General features: G+C 53.8%; 1 protein-coding gene across 10 annotated transcripts in view; it reads left to right on the top strand.

Annotated features, from left to right (window-relative positions):
- LOC112962709 (USP6 N-terminal-like protein) overlaps nucleotides 1-20348 on the top strand; it is an 89398-nt gene extending 69050 nt beyond the window's left edge. For 9 of the 10 annotated variants that reach the window (XM_026059132.1, XM_026059141.1, XM_026059139.1 and 6 more), the window contains 8 exons: nucleotides 3673-3782; nucleotides 4838-4886; nucleotides 6485-6605; nucleotides 7855-7949; nucleotides 9815-9880; nucleotides 11414-11513; nucleotides 12784-12936; nucleotides 14991-20348. In XM_026059132.1, the coding sequence (XP_025914917.1) occupies nucleotides 3673-3782; nucleotides 4838-4886; nucleotides 6485-6605; nucleotides 7855-7949; nucleotides 9815-9880; nucleotides 11414-11513; nucleotides 12784-12936; nucleotides 14991-16672 (2376 nt within the window). In that variant the 3' untranslated portion in view covers nucleotides 16673-20348. Of the gene's footprint in view, nucleotides 1-3672; nucleotides 3783-3812; nucleotides 4727-4837; nucleotides 4887-6484; nucleotides 6606-7854; nucleotides 7950-9814; nucleotides 9881-11413; nucleotides 11514-12783; nucleotides 12937-14990 lie in introns of those variants that run through there. The other variant, XM_026059142.1, reaches the window with a different exon arrangement.
- The last annotated feature ends 3336 nt before the right edge of the window (nucleotides 20349-23684 follow it).

Below are 23684 nucleotides of genomic sequence, written 5' to 3'. Positions count from 1 at the left end.
CCGCTCGCCTGGCGCGGCTGCGCRGCGCCTGTGTCTTCACCGCCTCCGCTAGCCGCGTTTCGGACGGCTGCGCAGTAGCGTTTCCGGAGATGGTGTGGCGCTGCTGGCGCTGGGGGCCTGGGGGGGCTGCGCACCGCTTGCCCCGCCAGCCCCAGGGAAGCGGGGTGACTCGGATGGGCTGGGAAGCATGTCCCCTCTGTGCCCTCTCGCTGCCTGCTCTCTGCCTCCAGCCAGCGGGTGCGTGATGCCAGCACATGTGGCAGGGGACGGTCTGCAGGAGAAAAGGCCTTTGCAGGGCGATCCTGAGCTTCTGGTGGCAAGTACCACGGGCCGGCCGGCCCGGCAGACCTGGTATTTCTAAAATTTCACCCTATTAAGCAAGATAACGCTAACACTTCTTGCGGTTAGTGAAGCAGAGATGTTAGTAGAGAAACGCTGCTGCTAGAGAGTCACGTGAGGGGATTTGGGGGTCCGTGGGGTGGGATCGTGCTAATGAGCAGGGCTTACGAAGCTTTCCCAGCAGGCGGGTTTTGGTCGCGCTCCCTCCTGCGAGGCTGTGCCGTGCAGCTGGGGAAGCAGTCCGAACAAACCAAACAAAGTCACAAGYGGTTTATCTGAGCTCTGGAGGGGTCTGCGATGAACGGGAGCTTCAGGGTTGATGGGCTTTGCTGGACTCAAATCCCTGAAAGCTCTTCGTAATCCTCCTCCTCTTTGGTGCCACCTTCCGCCAGCAGTTAGCTCTCCCTTTCATTTGCTCCGGAGATGGGTCAGAGCGCCGTCTTGGAAGAGGGATTTTGCTTTCAGGAGGGAAGGAGAGGGCTGTCTCAGCCCCTTGTYGTGCCGGGGCCAGCCCCGAGGCCGGCCCGTCTCCCCTTGGCGCAGAAACCAGGGCGCGAGCTAAAACACTTCCGCGTGGGCCCTCAGCGAGCCTCTGCCCGGGGACTGCGTCCCGCCTGCCGGTGCGAGGCAGCACCTGCTGGGTGCCGTGGGCCGCGGCGGGTGCTGCTGCCTGTGGAGGGTCCCCGGGGGCTGAGCGCGGCCCTCCAGGCGGCTGAACCGGCCGCTTTGCCTTCCTGGGGTTTCTGCTCTGCAGCCGCCACTGAGGAGAGCCAACCGGAAGGGAGGAGAGCTGCGTTTGCCGTGGGGCAGGACGGAGGCTGCTGGGCTTCCCCCCGCTGCCGCGTGGAAGGTCTCTCGYGTGGCACCTCCAGCTTTCCTGCCCCCGTTCTGCCGCCGGAGCTGGCAGCGCTGCTGAGCCCGGCAGAGCAGCTGCAGGAGCCCCCGGGTTCCTTAAATAAGGAAAAAAGAAAAGCAGCTAATCCTGGGCTGCTTGTTTCCAGGCTGCAGAATTAGCAAAGCCTCCTGGGTGCAGAGGGGCCGCAAGCTGCGGCGCAAGGTACCCGCTCTGCAGGTGCGGCGACTTGTCCTTTATTGTTGTCTGCCTTCAGTTGCCTCCTCGCCGTGCGGCTCCTCGTGGCGGAGCTGGGTTTGGCATGCCCGGTCCCGTACCCGAAAAGCTCTGTTCACGAAGCGCATGGTGTCCCCTAACCCAGCGGTGGCCCTGGGTGGCCGCGCGGTGGCCTGTGGGCCCCAGACGGGTGCAGCGCACGGGGTGCGTTTTCAAGCCAGGCTCATTGAGAAGGACAGAAGCAGTCAGAGCATACCAAAGTACTGGTTTTTACAGGCTTTGGGCAATATTTCTGTGTTGCTCTGGTAGGGAAAAAAGAGCTTCTCTAGCAGGGAAATTTGAACTGAAGTGACCCGGTGCGTAYGAACAGTCGTGTTGTCTCAGGTAGACTGTCTCCTTTATAAAAGACAAGCCATGGGCTGCAGAAAGCACAGGATTTAAAGCAGGGAGGTGATACCGTTTATCAGATCTTCATTCCACCGCTGTCTTTTTTTAGCCTTCCTTGCCAAAATAAGCCCTGCACTGTTGCTCCTCCACACGGTTGCTGTCAAGGTCTTGACTCAGTACTCCCAAGAAAAGCCACGACCACTCCCGAGCACTGGATGTGCGGGAGCAACCTGCCGTGCTGCTGAGCCTCGCCATTGCTGGAGTCGCACTGCGGGCCAGGTGGGGCTGGAAAACACATCCAGGTGGTAATGACGTCTGATGTTCCCCAGAGCGGACGTGGTCACTTTGGGATGTAAAACAGCAACCTGGAGGTGCCTCGCATCAGACTGACAAGCAACTGTAGGACAGTGGCCGCTCTAGAGCATATTTCATTCATGCGGTTGAGCCTGGGGATATTAAAGAGGGCAGTTATGTGATCCCCGGTGGTACCTGAAAGCTGTGAGTGAGATGCTGAGCTACAGCGTAATGGCCCTTGCTTGCCTGCGCAGGGCTAAAGCGAAGGTTGCGGGGGGGGCTGCAGCGGGATTCATCCGGGGAGCTTGCTCGGGGCTTGGGACTCTGAGCAAGGGGAGTGTAACTGCGGGAGGTGGGCTTGGCTCTGGCAATAGGTTTCCTTTTAATGTGGTGGACTTTAGTCCTTCTTCTGTGTGACACTGCCTTAAATGATTAGCCAGGGAATATGGGGATGTTTTGGAGTCTGGTTTCTATTCTGGACTCTGCCAGTTCCTTAAACTTTGCACCAGTCCTAGTGAATGCCCCAGAATCGTTTTTCCAGGAATCAGCGGAAACTTTCTAAACCGAAGATGATTCTCTCCTCCAGGGGAAGAAGCAGTTAGGGAAACCTGAGTCATAACAGTTTGGGCTTCATTATGACTGAGCCTCTGAAAAGCCTGGGGACTCCGTGCTGTTGACCTGCGCGTGTGTGTGTTGGCTATAAACGTGCATCGTTCCTTAAGCACCAACAGAGGACTCGATGCTTTATTAGAAACCACACAGAGAGCACCGGGCCTGGTCCAAGCGTAGATCTGCATGTTAAGACGAGYGAATGCTGGTTTGGTGGTAGCGTCAGTCCCAGCAGCGGTGGTGGTGTGCTTTTATTTCAGCACGCTCACTACTGACGCCGGTGATGAGAGTGCTACAGTCTTTGTTTTGGAGGTACCTCGGTGACAAGGCGGACTGTGAAAGAGCATGTCGTGCAGGCTGAGCGCTGCCTCTGCACGCGTGGCATTTATTCAGTGGAACTGAGGATACGTTTGTCCGGGTCCCCCTGTGTAGATGTACGTGCCACCAAGCTGCTTGGGGTCTGCCTTTGTGCAAATGTGAGCTGGGGGTTTGCTTCAATTGCCATTCCTCATCGCCTGTGATGTGCTCGGCCTGTCTGGTAGGGTGGAGAGGGCGAAGCAGCGTCCGGGTCGGTGCTCTGAGCTCGTTGGCAGAGGCTGYGTCTCACCAGCGGCTGCTGGGCTGTCTGGCTCGCGTTTCCGTGCTCCCGCTTGTTCCGCAGCAGCGGAAGGACCAGGCCTGGTTACAACCTCAGCCTCTCCTATTTCACTTGGCCTCAGACAGACGGAGCAGAAGGGCCAAGGGGGAGGCAGGGCATCTCCAGGCTGTGGTTTGCTCTCTGCAATGCAGCAGCGTCTGGGTTTCTGTGATAGCTCTGCAAAAGCCACACACGGCAGCCAGAGGCAGGCTGAAAGGGCTCCGACTTGCCCTGCTGTAGGAAGGGGCGTCTTCTCCCGAGTGGGCTGTATGGCCAGAGACGTAGGCTTGGAGGACGTCTGACCCCTTCCTTTTGTCTACCCCTCTCTCCCATCCAGAAAATGAAGGAACAAGCGAAGAGCTTTTCATCGGAAATCAAGCAGATAGATTTGGACGTTAACCGCACCTTTCGAAACCATATCATGTTTCGGGATCGCTATGGAGTGAAGTGAGTACGGCACGTGAGGCTTCGCACAGCTGCTGAGCRGGGGTATTCGGGCTGTGCATCCTGCGGCTGGCAACCATGTATGAACTGGTTCAGGACGAGCCGTCCTGCTGCCTAGCTCAGGCCGGGGCTGGTCACAGGGGAGCAGAGCCATCCCCGTGCCTGCTCTACAAATCATRGGCACAAGGACAGCTTGGGCTGGTGCCACGAGCCAGGAACCTCCCCAACCGGGACCAAGGTTACTGATATCACAGATTTCACAGATGTAGCTGTTGATTCCCTCTTTGGACAGGTCCAAGGTGGAGCAGCCGCAGTTCTTGAGCCAGGCACCACCCTACTGCAGCGTCTGCTCTCCGGAGCRCGCGGGAGGGTGTTAGGTCGGAGCTGCAGAAGGCTTGGTTTGGGAGGGCAGGGACCTGGGCGAGTTGCAGCCTATGTGGCCTCTAAAATGGATGAGTTTGAAGAAGTTTGGGAAAAATGGGAGCATGGGGCATGGGGGCGTGGCTGCCCTAAACAGTTAGAGCTGACGCCCACACAGAAACATGCCACGCAGGGAAATTATGATCACGACTCCTTTAGCAAGGAGTGAAGGGAGAAAGGAGAAATCTAATAAATAATGGTGACAGAATTTTACCCCTGGGATTTATAACACTTGGTATCTGGGTTGCTGCAAGTCTATAAAAGACAATAAAACCCCCACCAAACCAAACGTGAGGAGCAGGTGTGTTGAAAACGGTACGTGTGGGCGCCTGCGCGTGTGGGTATGTGCACGTCTCTCTCCTGGGTGATCTGCTGATGCAGCAGCCTAGCTCAGCCCTGCTGTGTGGAGCTCCTGGCGCGTCTCCACCGAAGGAAGCAGCCCCGTCCCCCCTGCCTGTAGAGGTGCTTGCAGCAATGCTGTGTAATTCTTTGAGTGATGTTCCTTTCCTGGGGCACTCGTAAAAGATGTAAGTCTGGTTATTTTTAAAGACTTTGCTCTTTGTGCATATGTGTGTTTGTGTACACGCAAAGCCTAGGACTTCACACTTAGGTGTTTTCATGTCCTTCTCTGTCCCTAGGCAACAGGCGCTGTTCCACGTGCTGTCAGCGTACTCGGTTTATAACACCGTAAGTAGTAAGTTAGTCCCATTGCAGTGAATAGTACTGTGCTGCTGTATTTAACCTGCAGTCACCGTTTACCTTCCTCGTGGAGCCAGTGGTGATTCCAGTTTAACTCCAAATGCGGGTTTGTACAGACAGCTGCAACAGGACATATTTGCAGGCAGAAAAAGTGCTGGATTCTTCACACTTGTTTCATTCCCTTCTTCATTCTTCCCACTGGTAAAGGACATCTTGCGGATTTGATTTGGATGAGTGTCAGCGCAGGACAAGAATTTGCTCTTTGACTTCCCCACAAGACTAGCCTCCTAGTCAAAGCACTTGTCTATCCATCGCGTTTTTGACTTTTTGTCATACACTGAATAGCATCCTCGTTGTTGAACACACTGATTTGTTACAGTGAACCAGTCATTTTTAGCTCAAGGACACAGGCAGAATAGGCCTAAATTAGCTGCAGGCTCTGCCAGGAGGGGACGATTGCCCCAGAAGGCGCAGACTGCGCGGGGTGGTAGCCAACAGACAAAGACCCTTCCTTCCCTCTTGCCGCATACACAAAGGCTTACCAGAATTTTTTTTTTTTTAATCACTTCACTGCTTGCATGGCGAAGGGAATCCAAAATAGCATCAGAGCCACATGCTGTTTATCATCCCATCCAGTTCTCCTTGAAATAGCTGCAGGCGCTACTTACAAATTGGCTTTTTGCGGCTCAGATTTGCATTTATTTCACTCCACCCTCCAGGTTCAAGCCGCCCTGGTGGGGTTGGATCAGAGGCGCGTCTTCACGGTAGGGAATTACCCCGCGCTCTGGTTCAGGCGGCTCGGCAGGCCTCCTGGTTTATTTTGTGGGCGTGCTYGAGAAGGAAAGCAGAGGTCTGCAGCCAGGTCGAAGCTCCCAGTTTAGCTGTCACAGCTAAAAGTCCAAAGAGAGGTGGGGTGGATCTGGGTGCTGCAGCCTGATGTCAAACCTCCCGATGTCTGATCTGCTGTGGAAACACAGGTGTGCAGTGACCTGTCCCCCAGGTCTGGCACCTTTAAAGTCTTTTATAAGCAGTTTGAAGGTGCTGTTCAACCAACGGTACAAAGCCAGGGAGGTTTTTCAGAGGCCCAAGTAAGAGCTTGGCTCCTGCTGAGGTAAGCAGTAGCCAGGTGCCCTCCTCAGACTGGGAAAAAGAGGGAGAAGTTCACGTGGTGGTTTTACCCATCATGTGAAGGTGCCCAGAGATTTTACAGCTTTGCAAGTGGGGCACTGTAGAACATAGTATATTCACCTCAGGGGAGCTATAAATTTGGGGATAGTAAAAAAAAAAAAAAAAAAACAACGGAAGGACCTTGAAACAGGACAGGGAGGCACAGGCAGCTCAAACTGCTTCTGACAGTTCTGGCTTAGCAATTGAGCAGCAGCACAGGCTCTGCGAAGGGCCCGGGGATCCCTGCTGCTTCATCCCTTGGGTCTTTCGCACGTCCCACGCGTGCCTTTTTGCAAGCAACAACATCGTGAGGATCTTAAAACATGGCACGGAGGAAYCCGCAGCTGCACACAAGCCTAGCTGGCCGCCACTGAGCGTACGCGGCATGTGAGCACATGTGCCCCTCTTGGTTCTTGCAGGAAGTGAGCTACTGCCAAGGGATGAGTCAGATTGCAGCCATCCTGCTGATGTATTTAAATGAAGAGGATGCGTTTTGGGCACTGGCACAGCTGCTAACCAACCAGAGGCACGCGATGCATGGTAAGGCTTGGGAGCCGGGCAGGACAAGGTTCTGCCCACGGAGGTTTGCTGAGAGAAGGTGGCAGGTTACTGTTTATGTGGTCAGTAGAGCCTTGTTTTCCCTGTTGGCTGCTACATGCCGGTTTAAAGCAGGTAAGGTTTAATTACACGCCAAAGCAAACTAAGCACAGAGCTGAATTTCCCTCTTGGAGGCTGACAAATGCATCAGAGAAAAATGTGTTTTATCTTCGCTGAACTTTAATGCTTAGTAATTAACACTTTTATAGAGGCGATATCTTCCCTCCAAAGTGCCTTGCCCTTGGCAGTCAATTAATTCAAGGTTATGAGTTGTTAAGAAGTCTAAAGAAGTACATCCAAGAGCACCATGTAGTGCTCTGTTTTAAATATGCCATGAGCTTCCTTCCCTAATATGTTTATTAAGGTGTATGTCTACAAAATGTGATGTATTATTTTCCTTTAACCATGTTAAAGGTCCTTTCATCTTATTTATGGTTAAAAGCAATCTATGCACACAGGTTATTCTGTAAATGGAGGGCGAGGCCTTATAATCTGCAAGCTTTAGCTGGCCTCTGTGAAGAAGCCCTAACGCAGCTTGCTCCAGTTCTAATCTTGCTTTATACTCGCTGCTAGAGCACTGCTTTGGGGGGGACAAAATGGGATATTGGGATGTAATAGTCCAAGGGAGCATGTGGGGCACAGAACTACCGCCTGATTTTGCTAAAGCTTTCCCAGAGAGCACATCCGGGAGGTGCAGTAGGCGCATCTCCTGCTAGCTGATGGGGTACTGCACAAGCTTGTGTTGTACCAGCGTTGGCGCAAACATCTTTAAGCTTGTAAACGCTGAGACATGAGGTAGTGGCGTATTGCCAGGCAAGGAAGGTGCCTGGCCTAGCTCCAGCGAGGTCTTTACCAGTGAGCCCCAGGTCCAGTCTAAAGTGGGCAGGTGACGGGAAGTGTGAGTTAGTCTCTTCTGCAGGGGCAGAAGTAGATGCTTCAGTTTGGGTACAATGGGGTCGTTTGTGCTGGAGTTTGATGTAGCCCAAAAAAAAAAAGGATTAAAACACAGGCTATGAAAGAGCTGCACTCAGAGCCTAAGTTACATGGGGGCTGCAAGGTACCTTTTCCCCACGAGGCCCCGCTGACTTCAGTAGGTGATGCAGAGCATGAGCTTGCTTGAAAATCAAGCTGCCCCTCTGACTGCTCCCAAAGGTTTTCTAATTTTTTTTCTTCTGTGTCTTTTCTTGTTAAGGTTTTTTCATTCCTGGGTTCCCAAAGCTGCAGAGATTTCAAGCTCATCACGAGCAGATTTTAAGCAAACTGTTTCCAAAGCTGAAGAAGCACATGGTAATTTTTTGCTGCCAGTCTTCCCATGCTAATGTCACATTTTAATGTTAAAGCAATTAATATAATGTTCTGCCAAGCCTATGCACAGCTGAACGTATTTCTAATTGCGTACAACTGCTTCAGCCGCAAAGAGGCAAGTGTTTAGTAAGTGGTTTGTCTGTGAATCTTGCTGAGGTGAATGGTTAGCATTTGTTTGCTTGATACGCACATTAGTGTAGGAACTGCTAAAATCCAAAGGAATTAGGAAAAGGAAAGCCGGACAGGATGATTTATAAAGACTGCAGGCGAAAGGAGCTATTTCATTCAGCAGCAGGGCCTCGCTATATTATTACCCTGGCCACGAAACCCAAAGGGTGATGCTGGAATGTCTGGAGTCTTACCTGAATAACTACTAGCCCTGCGTTTGCATTTAACGTCCCCCTGCACCTGCTCTGCTGTTCGACAGGCAGGAGAATCCCTGCCAGCAGGGAGGCAGGAGCRTAAGACGTGCCGTGCCGTCATTTTGTTCAGTCGGCTCGGCACATCCAGTTGTTTTTCTCCTCGGCAGATGGTACAAGCCCATTTGTCGGCTGCAGGAGCGGCTGCGGGACGCGTCAGCTGCAGCCGAACGGCTAGACAACTATTTTGCAACACCTGCTCCCCCTTTTTTTTCCTCCCCCCCCGCCTTGCATTTGCTTTAGACGTTTGGTATTCAGGGCCAGACTCTCCTGAAGGTTTCTTATGTGCCCGAGGGTCTCCGTGGCACGACTCCAGGAAAAGCTGTTTATACTGCCATCATCTGAAACAGCTCTGGCTTCGTGCTGCGAATGAGCCAGCCCTGGCTGTGTGAGTAAAACAGAGCCAGGACAGGTTTCCACTTAATTATAGCCACTGGGGGGGAAAAAAGGGGAGGAGGATGGGAATAACTCAGCTCCTAGCCAACAGGAAAAAGATACCTTCACTAAGAGACTCTAGGAGTCAGTAAGTACCAGCACCTGTGTTTCCCTGGCTGGAGAGCATTGTGTGCTCCCTGTAGAACAGGACGCCTGTTTTCTTTCACAGGCTGCTGGAAAGGGGTCCAGGCCTCTGCTTTGCCTGTTGACCGTGCTCTCCGTAGTGATCCTAGCAAGCATCTACCACTAAGGAACAGCTGCCTATAGCTAACTGTTATTAAGCACTTGGCAGGAAGGTGAGGGTCCCTCTTTGGCGTGTGTCTGCCCGGGTAAACGCCCAGTTTACGTGTCACCTCCGAGAGCCAGCAGCCTGCAGGAGTGATAGGTCTTGGGGCAGAAGTGATAGATCTTGGTGAGGTCAGGGAGGTTTCTGAGCRTTTCCTTAACCCGTGGCGCAGGTTGTTATGCTTTGGGAGCAGGCGTACTGTGTGAATGAGGTAGCGCTAACAAAATTGGCTTTGCTCTACAGGTGCGGATTTACTTGTGGGGTACTTAGTGGTTAATTATTTTTGTGGTGCTCTGAGGGGCTTGAATGGGAATTACTATGGAAACAGAAACAGTAATCTCTAAGGAGGACATGGGTTTTGGCTCCTGGAAGGTTTTTGTAAGTTCCTGGAGTAGAAATTAGCCCAGAAATTCCTCTCTGAAGGTCTGGAACGGCTGAAACCTGGCTCCAGCCATGACCACAGTGAAGATCAGGTTCAGTGAACATCTTGGGTAAAGGGCCAAACTGGGACTTCAGTGTCGGCATTTAAATTAGGGGCCATGCTGGGATTAGAGAGTGATGCAGGGAGCCAACAAGAGCCTGACAAGCCACAGCCAGAACCAGAATCCAGCATTAATGAACCAACCAACCCCACCAAAGCCCTGCAAATTGCTTGAGCCTCCAGCAGCCCGTCTGATGAAACGCATGTCTCTGCTGTCTCGTCCTAGGACAAGGAACAGATGACTACAGGGATTTACACGACCAAATGGTTCCTGCAGTGTTTCATCGACCGGGTGAGCACTGTTTGTGGGTTATTTTCTGCTCTGCCGCCTGTACACACAGTGAATTCTGGTTATTTTACTACTGAATTTTGAGAAAGAATCTTAATTTTAAGAAGACATTAATATTTATAAGGTGGGATATTAGGCATATTTTCATAAGGCCAGAAAATTTAACAAGGGAGAAGCTAAAAACAACTGCATGTCACTCAAGGCTGATGACAAGCAAACTCTGACTGCCACACTATAAATAATAGCTGGGAGAGGGCTTTAGAGCAAAGGTATAAGCTTCCAAATTGGGAGAGACTTTTCTCTTGCCCACTRGCACTGCCGTGAACTTGCAACGGCAATTAACCTCACTTTGGCTCTGGAAACATGTAGGGAGAAGAAGAGCTTGAGGCATAAACCTGAACAAATTGCACTACAGCAGCTGCACACAAATTAGCAGCCTGTGCACTGGAGGCACATGAAAGCGCGAGAAAATTACCCTGATTTGTCCAGAGCTAATTTGCCAGTGCTGAGCCAAGACTACCTTATTTTTAAGGGCAGCCCTGTGCTCGCACACTTGAACATGGGTTTGGTAATGTTTAGTACATCTGTGTGTCCATAGTCTCTTCCCTATCTCTTATAAAACAGAGGATAACCTCTTCCTTTCGGGAGCGAACTCAGTTGTGTCCGTGCAGAGCTTTGTGTTCCTTGGGCAAAAGCTGTTTAAAATGCAAAACCCTTTAACTGCTGTAATTTATGGTAAATGAGCTGTGATGATCGATTGTGCCAGACTCGGGAGAAGTGTAGCATCCTAAATTTGAACTTAAATGTCACGGGAGGATCAGGATTAACTTCTGTTTTTGGGAGGTGCCAAAATCTTCACTGACCTCCCTGGGAAGTGGGCTGCTCTGTCGTTTTGGATATCGATTCGTTCCCACTGGTCAGAACGGGTCCGGGCATAAGAAAGAACCTCTTCCAGAGGCACTCGGAGGTTAATCTAGCAAGCAGGAATAAGCCCTTCTCAGCCTTGTCTCAGAAAGAAATCTCTGTGTGCCCCTAGGCCCCACACTAGGCCCTTTTTTTATGCTAGTGAAATCCCCCACCCCACTCTGGTCCTAGGGCACCATGCACCTTCAGGTCTGTCACCTAAACAGCCATTTCCTTGAGCAATTCTGACCTCCTCCTTGAAAACAGGAGTGGTTTTACGCCCTTGGAAAGCTGAAGGGTAGCGGGGCTTCCTCCACGGTACAGGAATCCATTTGCTGCTATGCCTGAGCTGACTAGTTCTTCTTTTTCTGCCCTCCTGTCTCTGTTTTAAGTACAAGTGCCGGGCCGCCCATGTGTTAGCTTTAAACCCGCAACCGTGGCAAATAAAATACATTTCGGGCTAGATGAATCCTGGGCATGAAGTGCCTTGCTCTGCTGCATGTTTCGGTGCAAGTGGTCATACTTATGCCCCTGACCTCTGTATTTGCCGTCCCAGAAGTCAGTGCAATTAGAGTAACGCTGGAAAGCGGTCTCTGTGTTGTCTCATGGGCTGGGTCTGTTTGTTTGATGCAGACGCCTTTCACTCTCACCTTGCGGCTATGGGATATCTACATCCTGGAAGGAGAACGGGTCCTGACAGCCATGGCTTACACCATCCTCAAACTGCACAAAAGTAAGTCCCCAGCAGAAACCCTTCCTTGTCCCATGCAGCACAGGTGGTACCATGTGAGGCCATGGTTACCCCATCGCTTAGCTCAGCGTGCCTCTGTGAGCGGTAACCGATTTGGCTGTGGAAATTCCCTGCTCCCCATTACCACACGGCCGCAGGTAGGCGCAGAGCGCCGGCGCAGGAACGAGCTCCTGGGGAGGGCAGGAGAGCCCTTCTGGCAGCAGAACGGATTAGCTGCCACGTAGCCACGAACTGAGAGATGCGCTTTCGCGTTAGCCTAAGCCTGTGCTGCCATCCAAAGGCAGCAGTTTGTGTTTAGCTAGCTCAGCTGCGCAGTCCCCGCTGCCAGGGTGCTGGAGGTGCTGGGGAACGCCTTAGCGGCGGGCRAACGGCTGCGCCCATTGTGCGCGACAGCGCCTGTTTAGAGGTGGCGATCTAGAGCGTGACCCCTTTGCCAGGAAGGGCAAAAAGGATGGAAACCCAGCGCTGCTCCGAAAAGCTTCCTGTTACTTTAGCTGGACAATCAAACTGAGCCGAGGGCTCCTGAAAAGGTTGTAGAGGGAGAAATAAAATCATTAATATACCTTTAAAATACTTCTGAAATGCCCCAAACCTGTTTTTCTTACATAATGTTCAGGCGGTGCCATTTCTCTCTTGAGATCTTTGTGCCTTTGAGGTGAGCCAACCAGCCTCACGAGGAAGTCAGAAACTGCTTTCTCCTTGCCTGCCCCAAGCTACAAGGCGTTGCTCTGCAGCCCTGCTAGATCAGGAGATCTTAAATCCGTGACGGGGAGAGCAGCGGATACTGCGTGCTGTTCAGCCTGTCGCTTGGGGTCTATCACATGGAGCTTTTCCTCCTCCTAGAGGTGTCAGCGAGAACTTCTCAAAAAAACCCACATCCTAGTCGTGCCAGTCGTGCCCTGACCCTGCAAACACCTCCAGCATCCGCGCTGGCCCCTCGCTCCTGCTAAGCAGCTGCTCAGAGGACTTGCCTGGTAGGGGTGCACAAGTGTCGGTGAGAGCAGGGCATGAGACAGACAACCCCGAACCCCGCAAGGAAAGCAGAAGAGATGCAAACGTGTTCAGACCTTCTCACGCCCAGAGCGCTGGCTTGCAAACAGCAGCAGAACCCCCTGGCTCGGCGGATTTCGCTCTGCCCATCTAGGCAAAACCAGAGCAATGCTACCTGCACTCCTGTTGCATGCTTAAACAAAACCCTGAGGTTTGGCCTTGCCGCCCTTCTTACTTTGCTGTGTTTTCTGCCGTTGCCTAGAACGCTTGCTGAAGATGTCTCTGGAAGATTTACGGGAATTTCTGCAGGAGAAGATTGCTGCTTCTTTACAGTATGAGGATGATGCTGTGATTGAGCAACTGCAGGTGTCCATGACCGAACTGCGCAAGATGAAATTCGACCTCCCCCCGCCAGGTACGCAGAGCAAAGGGAAGGTCGAGCAGCGGGAACTGCACCCTGGCGCCAGCAGTAACTGTGCACCCGGGGGGACCAGGCCACCGCCACTGCCCCGGGGCGCTGCTGTCTCCCCGCAGCAGCTGAAGGCTTATTGCCACAGCTCCACAAACGGCGGAAGCGGCTGTGTCTTCCCAGCTCTCCGCTCCCTTCGGGAGCTGTGTGGTGCAGGGGGAGGACCAAGGGGGCAAAGGCACCTTCCTCCAGTCTTCTGCAGCCAGCAGCTCCTGTGGGAGCGTGGCAGCGGTCAGGCAGAGCTCAGCATTGCTCAGTGCCGGAGCCAGAAATTCAGCTCTGTGTGGCACCGGTTTTAATCCTAATGCGTGTGTTTTGCTGCTCCTCCCAGGGACATTGTTCATCTCTCTCCCCAGCCTCTCTGACTGCTGGCAGGTGCCGTGGCTGTGGCCTGCATGCGCACTGCGCGGGCTGGGCGGGTTTTCTGTCCGTGCACAGCTTCTGGCCGCAGGCGCCTTGTGAGGCGGCGGCTTTGCGGGTCGAGCGCAGGGGGCTGCCGGGGGAAGCGCCCTTTCTCGGCTGCAGTGCCGTGCACCAGCTGAGCAGCCCAGCACGCTCAGCGTCTTGCAGCTCACTGACTTGGTAGCGGCGTCCCTGCTCACAGACAGGGTAAACGGAGGGAGGAGACACGGAAACGGACTCATCCAGCACCCCAGCCACGCTCCTGCGTTGGGTTTCTCTGGTTTCCCTTGCTTTTTACACCTTGCTGTTTTTAGTGAATCAGGTCTCCCCTGCTTTGAGGGGCTTCCAGGAATGCCTGTTTGAGCCCTGCCTGTAAGTACCGGACAGACGGTATGTTGGACAAAAGATCTTCCTGATCCAAAGTGTTAGGTTCATGCTGTTAAATAGTTGTCAATAACTATGGAAACACAAACAAGGGAAAAGCTTGGAAAATCTCTGACTGAGATCTCCTGTCAACAGAAAATATGTCTGTAATGGCACTGGGTTAGCCTGCTAGGCCTCTGCTTACGATTGCTCCTGGAGACAGGGCTCTGGGCCGCAGAGACCACTGGTCTGGCCCAGCAGAGCTGTTCACATGCTAACTGCTCGGGCTTTTCACTTGTGGAGAGCCAGCGTCACCTAGACCAGTGGTTCCCAATTCATGGGGTCTGTCGGGCAACATAAGAGGTCTGCGGATCTCCTCAGACCCGCTCGCTTGTGGCCCTGACACACATGCCAGGCCCCGCATTGGTCTCTGCCACGTGGTGGTGGCCAGCGTGTGTTGCGATGTCCCTGATTTGCTAGCTGTCTGTCCTGCCTGGCAGCTCAGAGGACGTCTGTCTTTATAATGTTAGAAAACATACGTACCTCAAAACTGCGTTTGTTAAATCTCGCTAGGCTCATTCTTACCTTCTCGAGGTATTAGTAACTAGGCAAGTACAGTGTGAAGGAGCAAATAACTCAGTGGTAAAAAACGTTCTGCTGGCTGGGGGGGGGCGCTTTGTTTAGTGAGTAAGTCCCTGTTGACTCATTGTCCCCTGAGCTATTGTTGCATTTTGTTTCCTGATCGTCTCATCAGCACAAAGAGGCATTAGGAAGGAACAGGCCCACGCTCTGCATGTGGGACTGCTCCAGTGTCGGCCAGGCTAGAGCGGGCGACCACCAGTTCAACAACTTCGGTTTCCTTAAATACAGGTTCAGGCTCAGCTCCCTCAGCAGCACTCGGCTGCCCTCGGGGCACGCAGCTCCTGTGGGCTCTGCTCCTGGCATTAGCGATTAGCAGAAAAGCAGCAGAGGGGAACATCTGGGACTTCACAAATGATGGGCAAGGGAAAGGGGCAGGACAGGACGCTGATACCGGGGTCCTCCTGGGCTCCCAGGCTTGCCAGAGCTGCCTCATGCTGCTGCGAAGGGCTGGCACTCGCTGGGGGCCGCGTGACTCTTTCCCTGCGGCCAGGACAGGGCCTACTGGGTGAAGCGCTTGATGCAAAACGAAATAACGCACGGTTTGGTTTTTTTGCTTGTTTTGTTTCCCCTGTTTCCCCCTCCCTCCAATGTAGCAAAGCCTGAGGAATTCCCGCGGAAACCCCTGGGCCTGGAGCTCTCCCTCAACCTTGTGGCAGTGAAGGCCAACATCGCAGCCAACGGCCAGAACGGCGTCGTGGGCGAGCACTACCCGGACAAGGACACCACGCAGCCCTCTCCAAACAAAAGCCCTGGGGCTCCAGGAGAAATGGCCACTGATGCGAGCGCAGGGGTAACTGGAAGGACTCCTGATCTCCAACGCAGAGAACCAGCTGAAGCAGCAGACGCCCATCTGCATCCACCAAAGAGCCAGGACAAGGAGCAGCCTTTAGAGGATGATCAGCTGAGATCACCCAGGAAAGCTGCCAGTGAGATCCCACCACAGCAGCCCTCTCTTCTGAAAGCAAGTGAGATGCAGACCTTCCCGGAGAGCCAAGATGATGCTTCTGCAAGCAGAGACCTTGTCTCAGACGGCAGTCCATGGAGTAAGTGTGGGAGGTGTCAGGGGGAACAGCAAGAAGACAAACCGCTAGCCACTGCAGACAATACTAGCAAAGCTGCTGGCCCCGCAGTGGCTCGGTCACCGGCGCTGCGTCGGGTCCTGCCGGCCTTGCCAGCCAAGGGCTGCTCTGCGAGAGACACCGACGCGCGGGGTCAGGCCCTGCAGGCCGACCTGCCTGTTCTCAACCACAATCATGCACTAGCAGATCGTGAGTCCCCAAGCCAAACTCTCTCCCTTCCCACCTCTGCCGAGCACAGCTCCTTAGACTCTTCTCTCCAAAACGTGCCAAGTCCTCCAGACTCGAGCACCACCACCTCTTCTGTAGATCTACCAGCCGGGGAGGTTTTGCCGTTGCCTGAGCAGCTTTCCAATATGGACCACTCAGCAGGGCAGCCAAACCTTGTTGCTTGCAATTTGCCAGAGGAACAACAAGCATCTCCCTTGTGTAAAGAGAAAGCACTTGACGCCCTCCCTGTTCCTCTGCCAGATGACAGGCAACAGCTCTCTAACACATCTCAGTACGATAACTTCCCTGAGAGTGAATACAGGGAGAATACGGCTTATTTACAGGTGGCCAATACTGAGAGACGATGCAGAGCGATGCAGCTGAACAAAACAGACTTCAGACACTTGGTACCCAAGTCTGCGTCCGTGGGTGAGCTTGCCAACCTGCAGCAAAACGGCCCGGGGAGCATAGACACGGCCAATCAGCCAGGACTGGGCTCCGCAGCCTTGAACGTGTTTCCTCCGCAAAGGCTGTCTGGCGGCAGCATGCCCATCTTATCCGGCAGTGACTCGGGGACGGCGGGGCTGGCGGAGGGGGGCCACTTCCAGCTGATGCCCTCCCCGACCACAGAGAGGAAGAACAGCCCCTACACAGTTATAAAGACCACCACCCCCCTTCACGTGGCCCATGCGACAGAGCAAGACTTCTTGAACAGGAAGCAGGTGGCACTGCCTTTGCCAGAGGCTGGCCGTCCCCTGGGTGCCACCTCTGCAGCTCCTGGTGGAGGGGCACCTCCTGCTGTAGAGGACCTTGAGGCAGTAGCTGCCCAAAAAGACATCCAGAAATCATTAAATGCACTGAGAGCGCCACGGCCCCCCCTGACCCCAAAACCAAAATTACCACCGAAAGTTACCAAATCCCACTCAGAGAATAATTTCATTTCAGGCTCTCCTCCCCCAGCACGGTTGCCCAAATCGGTGACATTTTAGCAGGGAAGAGGGAGGGCAGGGAGAGGAATCGGGTGCTGGAACAACACTGTCCGTTCTTGAGACGCCCATACGTTAGGCTTGTGTTTGTGTTTGCGTGACAACACAGCCTGCGTAGGGCAAGGAGGCAACTGCGTGCTGAGCTGCGCTTCGGTACGAGTGCACGGGGAGGCCTTGGTTCGCTAGGAGCTGGAACTGCGGCCACAGACAAACATATCAGTGCCAGGAGGCACTCCAAATCAGTTTTATTTTTCATCCGTGGTTTCTTTTCTATGGACAAATTGGAAAGTGCTTTTATTTTCGTTTGTTCCTGGAAACTTTCAAAGCCCCACCGCTCTGGAGGGAGAGACGAGGCTGGTTAACTTGTTACGTATTTCGTTGTTTTCCTACCTGTGTTCTGACAGCTCRGTGGCTCGCACGCCAGAGTTGGGGAGCCCTGGGCATGGAAGTAGGCACAGTGCCTAGGAGTCTGCAATAGCAGAGAGCGAGGCTTTCTTTACCAATGACTGCTCAGCGTGGCCAGCGGCATTTCTTTCACAGGCCTTTGTAGCAATAGTTTTTTCTTTTTCAAAATCATAGCAGGCAGCAGCCTTTCAGAGGAGGTTGTGGAGCCTCCGCAGGGCGTGCGCCAGCCTGCTGAATAGTCTATGCAATTCCCAGCCGTTGCACGGAGCAGAGCTCGTGTGCCCGCCATGGTGTCCATTTCTGTGCCGGAGCTCCTGCCTCCCCCCAGCTGCAGTGGACGATTTCCTGGAGGGGAAGCGTTAACAGCGGTGAGCTCTTCTGCTCCTAGTGGATCTCCTTGCCCTGACCTCAGAGGAGGACTACAAAGCAAGGTGGGAATGTGGGCTCCTCCTCCTGGACGGGCATTAAAGCCAGAGCACTGGTTGGTTGGTTGGAATTTTTTTTTCCTGAAGTTCTTGAGGTGACAAGGACAGTGATGAAGGTTGAATCTGGTCTTTTGGGGAGGCTTCTGAGTGGCCTGTCTGGTGCCCTCTCCCTTGCAGACCCAGGACAGCAAGCGGGCTTGCACCCTTACCATCGATTGAACAGGAGAAGAGGCTGCTACCTTGGTAAACCGCCAAGCAGCGTTTAGCTGGGCTAATGCAACGCAGTCAACGCCCTGGCAGGTGCCTTGCCTTCACTAACAGGGTGCTGGAGGTGTGATGGTGTCTAAGCACAGTGCCCAAGCTGAAGCCAGCTTCTACTTTGAGCAAATAGTTTCAGGGTAGAAATGCTACAGGAGGTGGCAAGAATGAGCATGTTGCCCAGAACCTGCTCTCAGCCCTTCTGGTTTAGCACTGCCAGAAATCAGCAGCCATAACCAAGAAAGGAGACCTGGGCACGGAGGTTTGGAAGATGAGGCTTTTCTCATAAATCTGATGAGTGCACGCAGAAATGTCTTGCCATAGAGCATCAGTGTTGCAACAGCTCACTGCTGTGGAGACACCTGAGGGGTGCCCTTGTACCTGCTTTCCCTTCAYGCTGTGGAAGAGCATGGTGACCTGTCCATCAGGTGGTCCTCTTCCCAGTGACCGCTTGGGATCCAAGCAGAGCCTTGCCTCCGACGCCTCTGGGCACACCCCACTGAAAAAACTGGTCCAAATCCGTGTCCCCATTCCCTAGCAGCTGCTTCACCCCTACAGGTGAAGGGACTTCATTAAGAAGGCATCTTGATCAAAGCGGCAGGAAATAAACTCTTGCCCAGATGTGCTTGCTGCAGATGCCACCTTTGGGACTGCGTGCAAGCCTGCTGTCCATCCCGTCAATGGAGAACCTGGGCGGTAGCTCATTTAAGGTCTGAGGCAACTTTGAAAACTGGCTTTTATCTCCCAGGCTAATCCAAAGCCTACCTGGAAGCTCAGAAGGAAATTTCCACTAAATTTTTGTGAGGTTTGATCAGGTGTTTTTTGTGCGCGTGTGGTGGTTCACGTTAGTGGCAGGTACAGACATCGAAGGGAGCACGCCATCGCTGGCTAGATGCAGTCGGCCAGACCGCAGCACCCACAGCTCCTGTTGTAACCCCTGCTCTGACAAGGATCCTGCCTTGGGCCTTGGAGGAGTCTCTCAACCTGCCTGTCCTCTCCGTCCGGGGAGCAGGGATAATCATATTAACTACCTCACAGGGGGGTGTGAGGAGTCTCTAGTTGCTGCTTGGAACGTGCTTTGAGGAGAGGTGTTGTATGAATGCTCAGTATTTGTATTTTGAGACACCACGGGTCATTTTAAGGGCAAAGGTGCTTGAATTGGTTTTAATTTAGCGTACGTTTTTCAGTAACCGTGCAGTAGTTAAACACGTCTGTGTGTTACAATACCTGGGCAGTATTTCCGACAGGTATCAATTGCCTTTAGCTAGGGACCGTACCCCGCTGGCCTCTGGGCCTCGGTGGAAAGCGGTGAGAAGCATCCGAGCGGCTGTCGTGCTCCTCCTGGCTCGGTTTCTGTAGCTGGGGCCTGCTCTCTCCTTGAAGCGCACGTAGGACTCCTGTGAACTCCTGCCCTTGGTCAGCTCACGCGTGCAAGACATGAGCCCTCTTCCCCCCTCATTTCCGACAGCCTTTGCGCGTCTTGTTTGCCAATGTTGTGTGTGAGCCCTGGGTCCCCACCCAGAATGCGTCTACGATGTTTTGCAGTATTTACATTTAAAAGGTGATTTGCTATAATTTTAAAGAGCTGTCAAATTATCCGCTTGTTGGGAAAGCGCAGAGGGGGTTTCTGCCCTCTTTTGCCCTGGCAGGTTTGGGAAGAGTTCCCACGGGCAAAGGCGCCCCCRGAAGTCCACTGAGAGCTAGCGGCACACGCTGCTCTCCTTGGAGTGACGCCTCACGTAGACCTGGTACTACTTCAGCACGTCTTTGCCCATCAGCTGCGTTATCATCTCCCCTTCTCTGCTTGTTGTCGCAGCTGAATCTACAGCCATCGCAGGTCCGGTCCCTGCTGTGACTGCACGGAGCCTTCCTAAGAGCAGCCCGCTGCTCCTAAAAGGACTTGGCCTTTAAAGGGCACGTCCTCTCCTGCCTGGATTCACGTGCCCCTTTTCTTCTCCTAGAGGCTCCAGGCTCTAGAAGGGCCTCTGTGGCAGCAGAGGTGGGAATGACAAGGCCCAGCCTCAGATGTTTCTCCGGGGATAGGAAGGGAAGCTGAGCAGGAATAAGAGGGGTGACAGGTCAGCAGGACAAACACCAGCCAAAGCCCCTTTCGCTCCTGYGCCAGACTCCTTAAAACGGCCTCAAGCCCATAGCAAAAGCCAGTGTTATTGCAAGCAAACTCAGGAAAACAGCTCCCCGCCCCTTCCTTGGCCTTGCAGTCCCAGGATAACTCTGACGTAGCTGACGCGTTTAGCTTGAAAGACAAACGTTGTGGGTTGGTTTTTTGTTTTGTAAATGAGCACTTTGAGCAGATGCGGCGCAGCCCCGCAGCAGGAATCGCAGGTCCCCGTGTTCGGGAACGTCCCCTTGTTGCAGCTGTAACCTGTGCAGGTCTGTGGCGTTAGAGGTCAGTGTCTCTCTTCTGTGCACTTTGATAGATCTGCTACCATGGGCTTTTATTTTTAATTGCTATTCTTGTTTACAGCGTGGAACGCTTCCTCCGTGACTCTTTCTAATGTATTATAATTGCTACTTAAAACCATTTTTGCATCTGTGCTTCCCCACCCCTCCTTTTTTTTTTTTTTTTTTTTGTAAGAAAGTTTGGAAGACAAAGTCAATAGTTTCTTTTTACTCTGACCCAAACAGACTGTACATAGTATTCAGTGCTGTGTTTTACATGGTTGTAATGATAATGGTTAAAGAAGTTTAGCATAAAACTGGCTCCAGGAGGTTTCTTACAACAGCAAAAGCTACCACAGTCCCAACTGCTCTCTCCGGCCTTCGCCTTGCTGGCTCTTAGCTCGGTTGACCAGGGGAGCTTCAGCTCTGGGTGCTAGCCCTTAAATTTCTAGCCTCCTCCCTGTTTTTATACTGCAGCTAAAGCCAGACACAGGACAGGAGAAAGGCTCACAGGATGAACTGCTCTCTGTTTGCACATGAGAACATGCAGATGGAAAAACGCTCAAAAGTTTTAGGGTAGGGCTTGGTGCTTCCCTTACGTGAACGAAAGGGTGCACTTCCGTGTGCGCAGATGGTGGAGACGTTTGTCCAAAGCAGATATCACAGCTGACAGCGGAGACTCATCAACACTGCCTGTATGGTAGAAGCACCCTGGCCTTGCTCCCCAGTCAAGGGCCACAGCGCTGAATGAGGCGTTACCACCAGCAGAGGAAAGGAAGCTCCTTTCCCCGTGTAAAGCCTTCCCATCCAGGCTCGCTGAGCTGACAGAGTGCTCCGCTTTCAGGCTCTGGCGCATCCCGCGGGAAAAGGAGCACTGCTGTTGTCCAGCAGCCCTGCTCAGGCTCTGTTTCAGTGGAGAGCTCAGGTTTTGAGTTTGTTTTCTTGCCAGCATTCAGTTCTGTGCCGGGGAAGAAACTGGAAAAAGGTTTGAATGGCCGGAGAGCAGAAAAACAGAGCTCCCGCAGGATGTGCTGGGGGTGGGTGCGACGCACCACGACAGACCTGCCTCATGAGTCAGGACTGATTCATGCTTGCAGCACTTACTGGGACCACAGGTGATGAGTGGTGCCTCTCGCAGCTATAATGCGTTTTAAAAAGCTGCGTGTGATCAGCGCCTATCACGCACCCCAGCCTTCATGTCCACTACTTCCTACTCTGCAATGTTCCCAGTACTTTGGGGTGTTAAATTTGCCCATCATTCTGGTTTCCCATAAGAGAAAGCTGCCACACAATAACAAGGAATATGGTTACAGTGAAGGTCTTCTGTCCCAAAGAGAAGAGCACGGAGAGCAAGAGAGAGGGGCCAGGATTAGCTAAAGGCCACATTAGGATTTAGAAGTGGTGCAGAAAATCTGACATCTCGGTGCATCATCCAGTCCGTGCTGGATGGCGTTTATTCCTGCTTCAAGCAAAGAGTATTTCCAGTGCTCTGACACCTCAAACAGCTACCACAGGACAGGTAAAGAGATCAGATCGCTACCTGTTTCTCCAGTGTCATGAAGCTAACGCATGTATGTTAACCGATTAAAACCTTGTCTGCAGCCCTGCAAAAAAGCAGCATCAGTAACCAAGGCAGCAGAGCACGAATGCGGCGAGAGGCGGCTGTTTGCGCATCTCCCGACACCACTCCCAGGTAGCTTTCCGTGCCGAGCGCCAGCCCTGCCCAGCCCACGCTCGCCTGGGAAAGAGGCAAACCTCTTCTCGTGGTCTCAGCTGCCAGCCAACAGCCCTGCCGCGGTCGGACAGACRACTTCAGTTCACCTCACAGTTGGCCTCCCTGCCGAACCTGTTGGCCTTCAGTCAGCAAGGCAAGAGCCTGTTTGGACCAGCTCTGAACCGCTCCAGCGTTCACCTACGTGACACACTGCAGAGGCAGAGCCAAACAACAGCCAGGGCCAGATACTCTCTTTTAGAAAGGGAAGGAAATTTCCATCTGGGGAAAAGCACAGCTGCAGGAAGGAGGGGGAGGCCGAGTGGCTCTGATGATGGATGTTGAAGCAGTGTCTCTCCCTAATCAGTTATCCCCCCATGAGCCCAGGCCCACGGAGCCTGCTAACAGCTGCTCCGACCTCTCCTTCCCTGTTTCTCACAGCAGGTTGCTGCAGCTCTGCCCCTTCTCTGTGTTTGGGCCAGTACTTCCCAGTAAGGGGCTAAGCAATACCTGGGGAGCGGCAGGCAGCACAGGTCCGTAACGCCAGCACCACAAAACGTTCCCGCCCGGGCACCGATATGGGCTGCTAAGGCAGGAGTAGGCCCTGCGCGAGCGCGGGAGGGCGCCTGCACGCCTTCCCTCAGCAGTAAAGGCACTTTGCAGGCAGGCTCCGTACGCGTCGCGAGCRCGAGCCAAACTTCCAAGGAGAAGGGCTGTCTGCAGCTGGGGGAGGCAGGATATGGCTTTTAGCTGACTGCTGGAGTGGCTTCCGCCCCGCCGTGTCGGCTGGGGCTGGCTCAGGAAGGGCAGGGGGTTCCCTGGGGGGGGGGGGGGGGGGGGGGGGGGGGGGGGGGGGGGTGAGCGATGTGGCACCCAGAGCCCTGTTCCTCACTAAAACACAAAGGATTGGCTCACTCAGTCATAAAAAAGAAGAGCGATGTGGCACCCAGAGCCCTGTTCCTCACTAAAACACAAAGGATTGGCTCACTCAGTCATAAAAAAGAAAAAAAGATAAGTTACTTACTGGTATTTTTGGCCATCGCACCCCCAGGTGCCTGCTGCCGGTGCCTGGCTGTGGCCTCCTTGCGGCCGCAGAGTGCTTTTTCACCCTGCCTCGGCTCCTGCAGGCACCCGCCGCAGCACAGGTCTCGCAGCGGCGCCGGCGCTCGAGCCTGAGGCAGCAGCGCCAGCACCCTGCACTGCTCCCGCCAGCACCCTTGCAGCCGCAGCAAATAACGCGGGAGCGCAACGTTCCCCTGCCTGGAAGGGGTGCTCCCGGGGACGCGTTGAGGCAGCRGTGCCAAGCGGCCTGCTGCTGGCAACCACCATCTCTGCGTGGGTGAAGGCAGTAGCTGGCTGGTGGTGTGTTACCGGCACCCAGGAGGGGGTGATGGGCCACACTGTCCCTTTGCAGAGCCGGTGGCAAACACAGGCATTACCCAGGGGTCACCCGGTAGGGTTCCTCGGTGCTCTCTTGGGGCCTGGGCTCACGGAGGATCTTCCTGCGCGCATCCAGTGCGGCAAGCCCTCCCTAGGGGGAGCGTGGCCGTGGCTGGGGTCAGAGCTGTTTCGCACCCCTCAGACTCGCTCGTGAGGTGAGCCTAGGCCCTCCAGCCCTCCCCTGAGGAGGGAAGGACCTCGGCATGGGGTTGCAAAAGCTGAAACAGTGGTCGGGTCACAGGAAAGGAAAGAGCCAGCCAGCAAAAGCAGCACCCGCTGCCGCCCCCCCGCCCCCAGGGCCTGGGTGCTGCTCCCATGGGACTGGCAGCAGGACAGCTGGGCGGCTCAAGCTCGCCAACACCCCGTCACTGCGCAG

The sequence above is a fragment of the Apteryx rowi genome, unplaced genomic scaffold (genome assembly GCF_003343035.1).
Source record: "Apteryx rowi isolate R43461 unplaced genomic scaffold, aptRow1 scaffold_152, whole genome shotgun sequence".
Lineage (NCBI taxonomy): Eukaryota > Metazoa > Chordata > Aves > Apterygiformes > Apterygidae > Apteryx > Apteryx rowi.
This window is presented reverse-complemented; position numbering and strand designations above follow the sequence as displayed.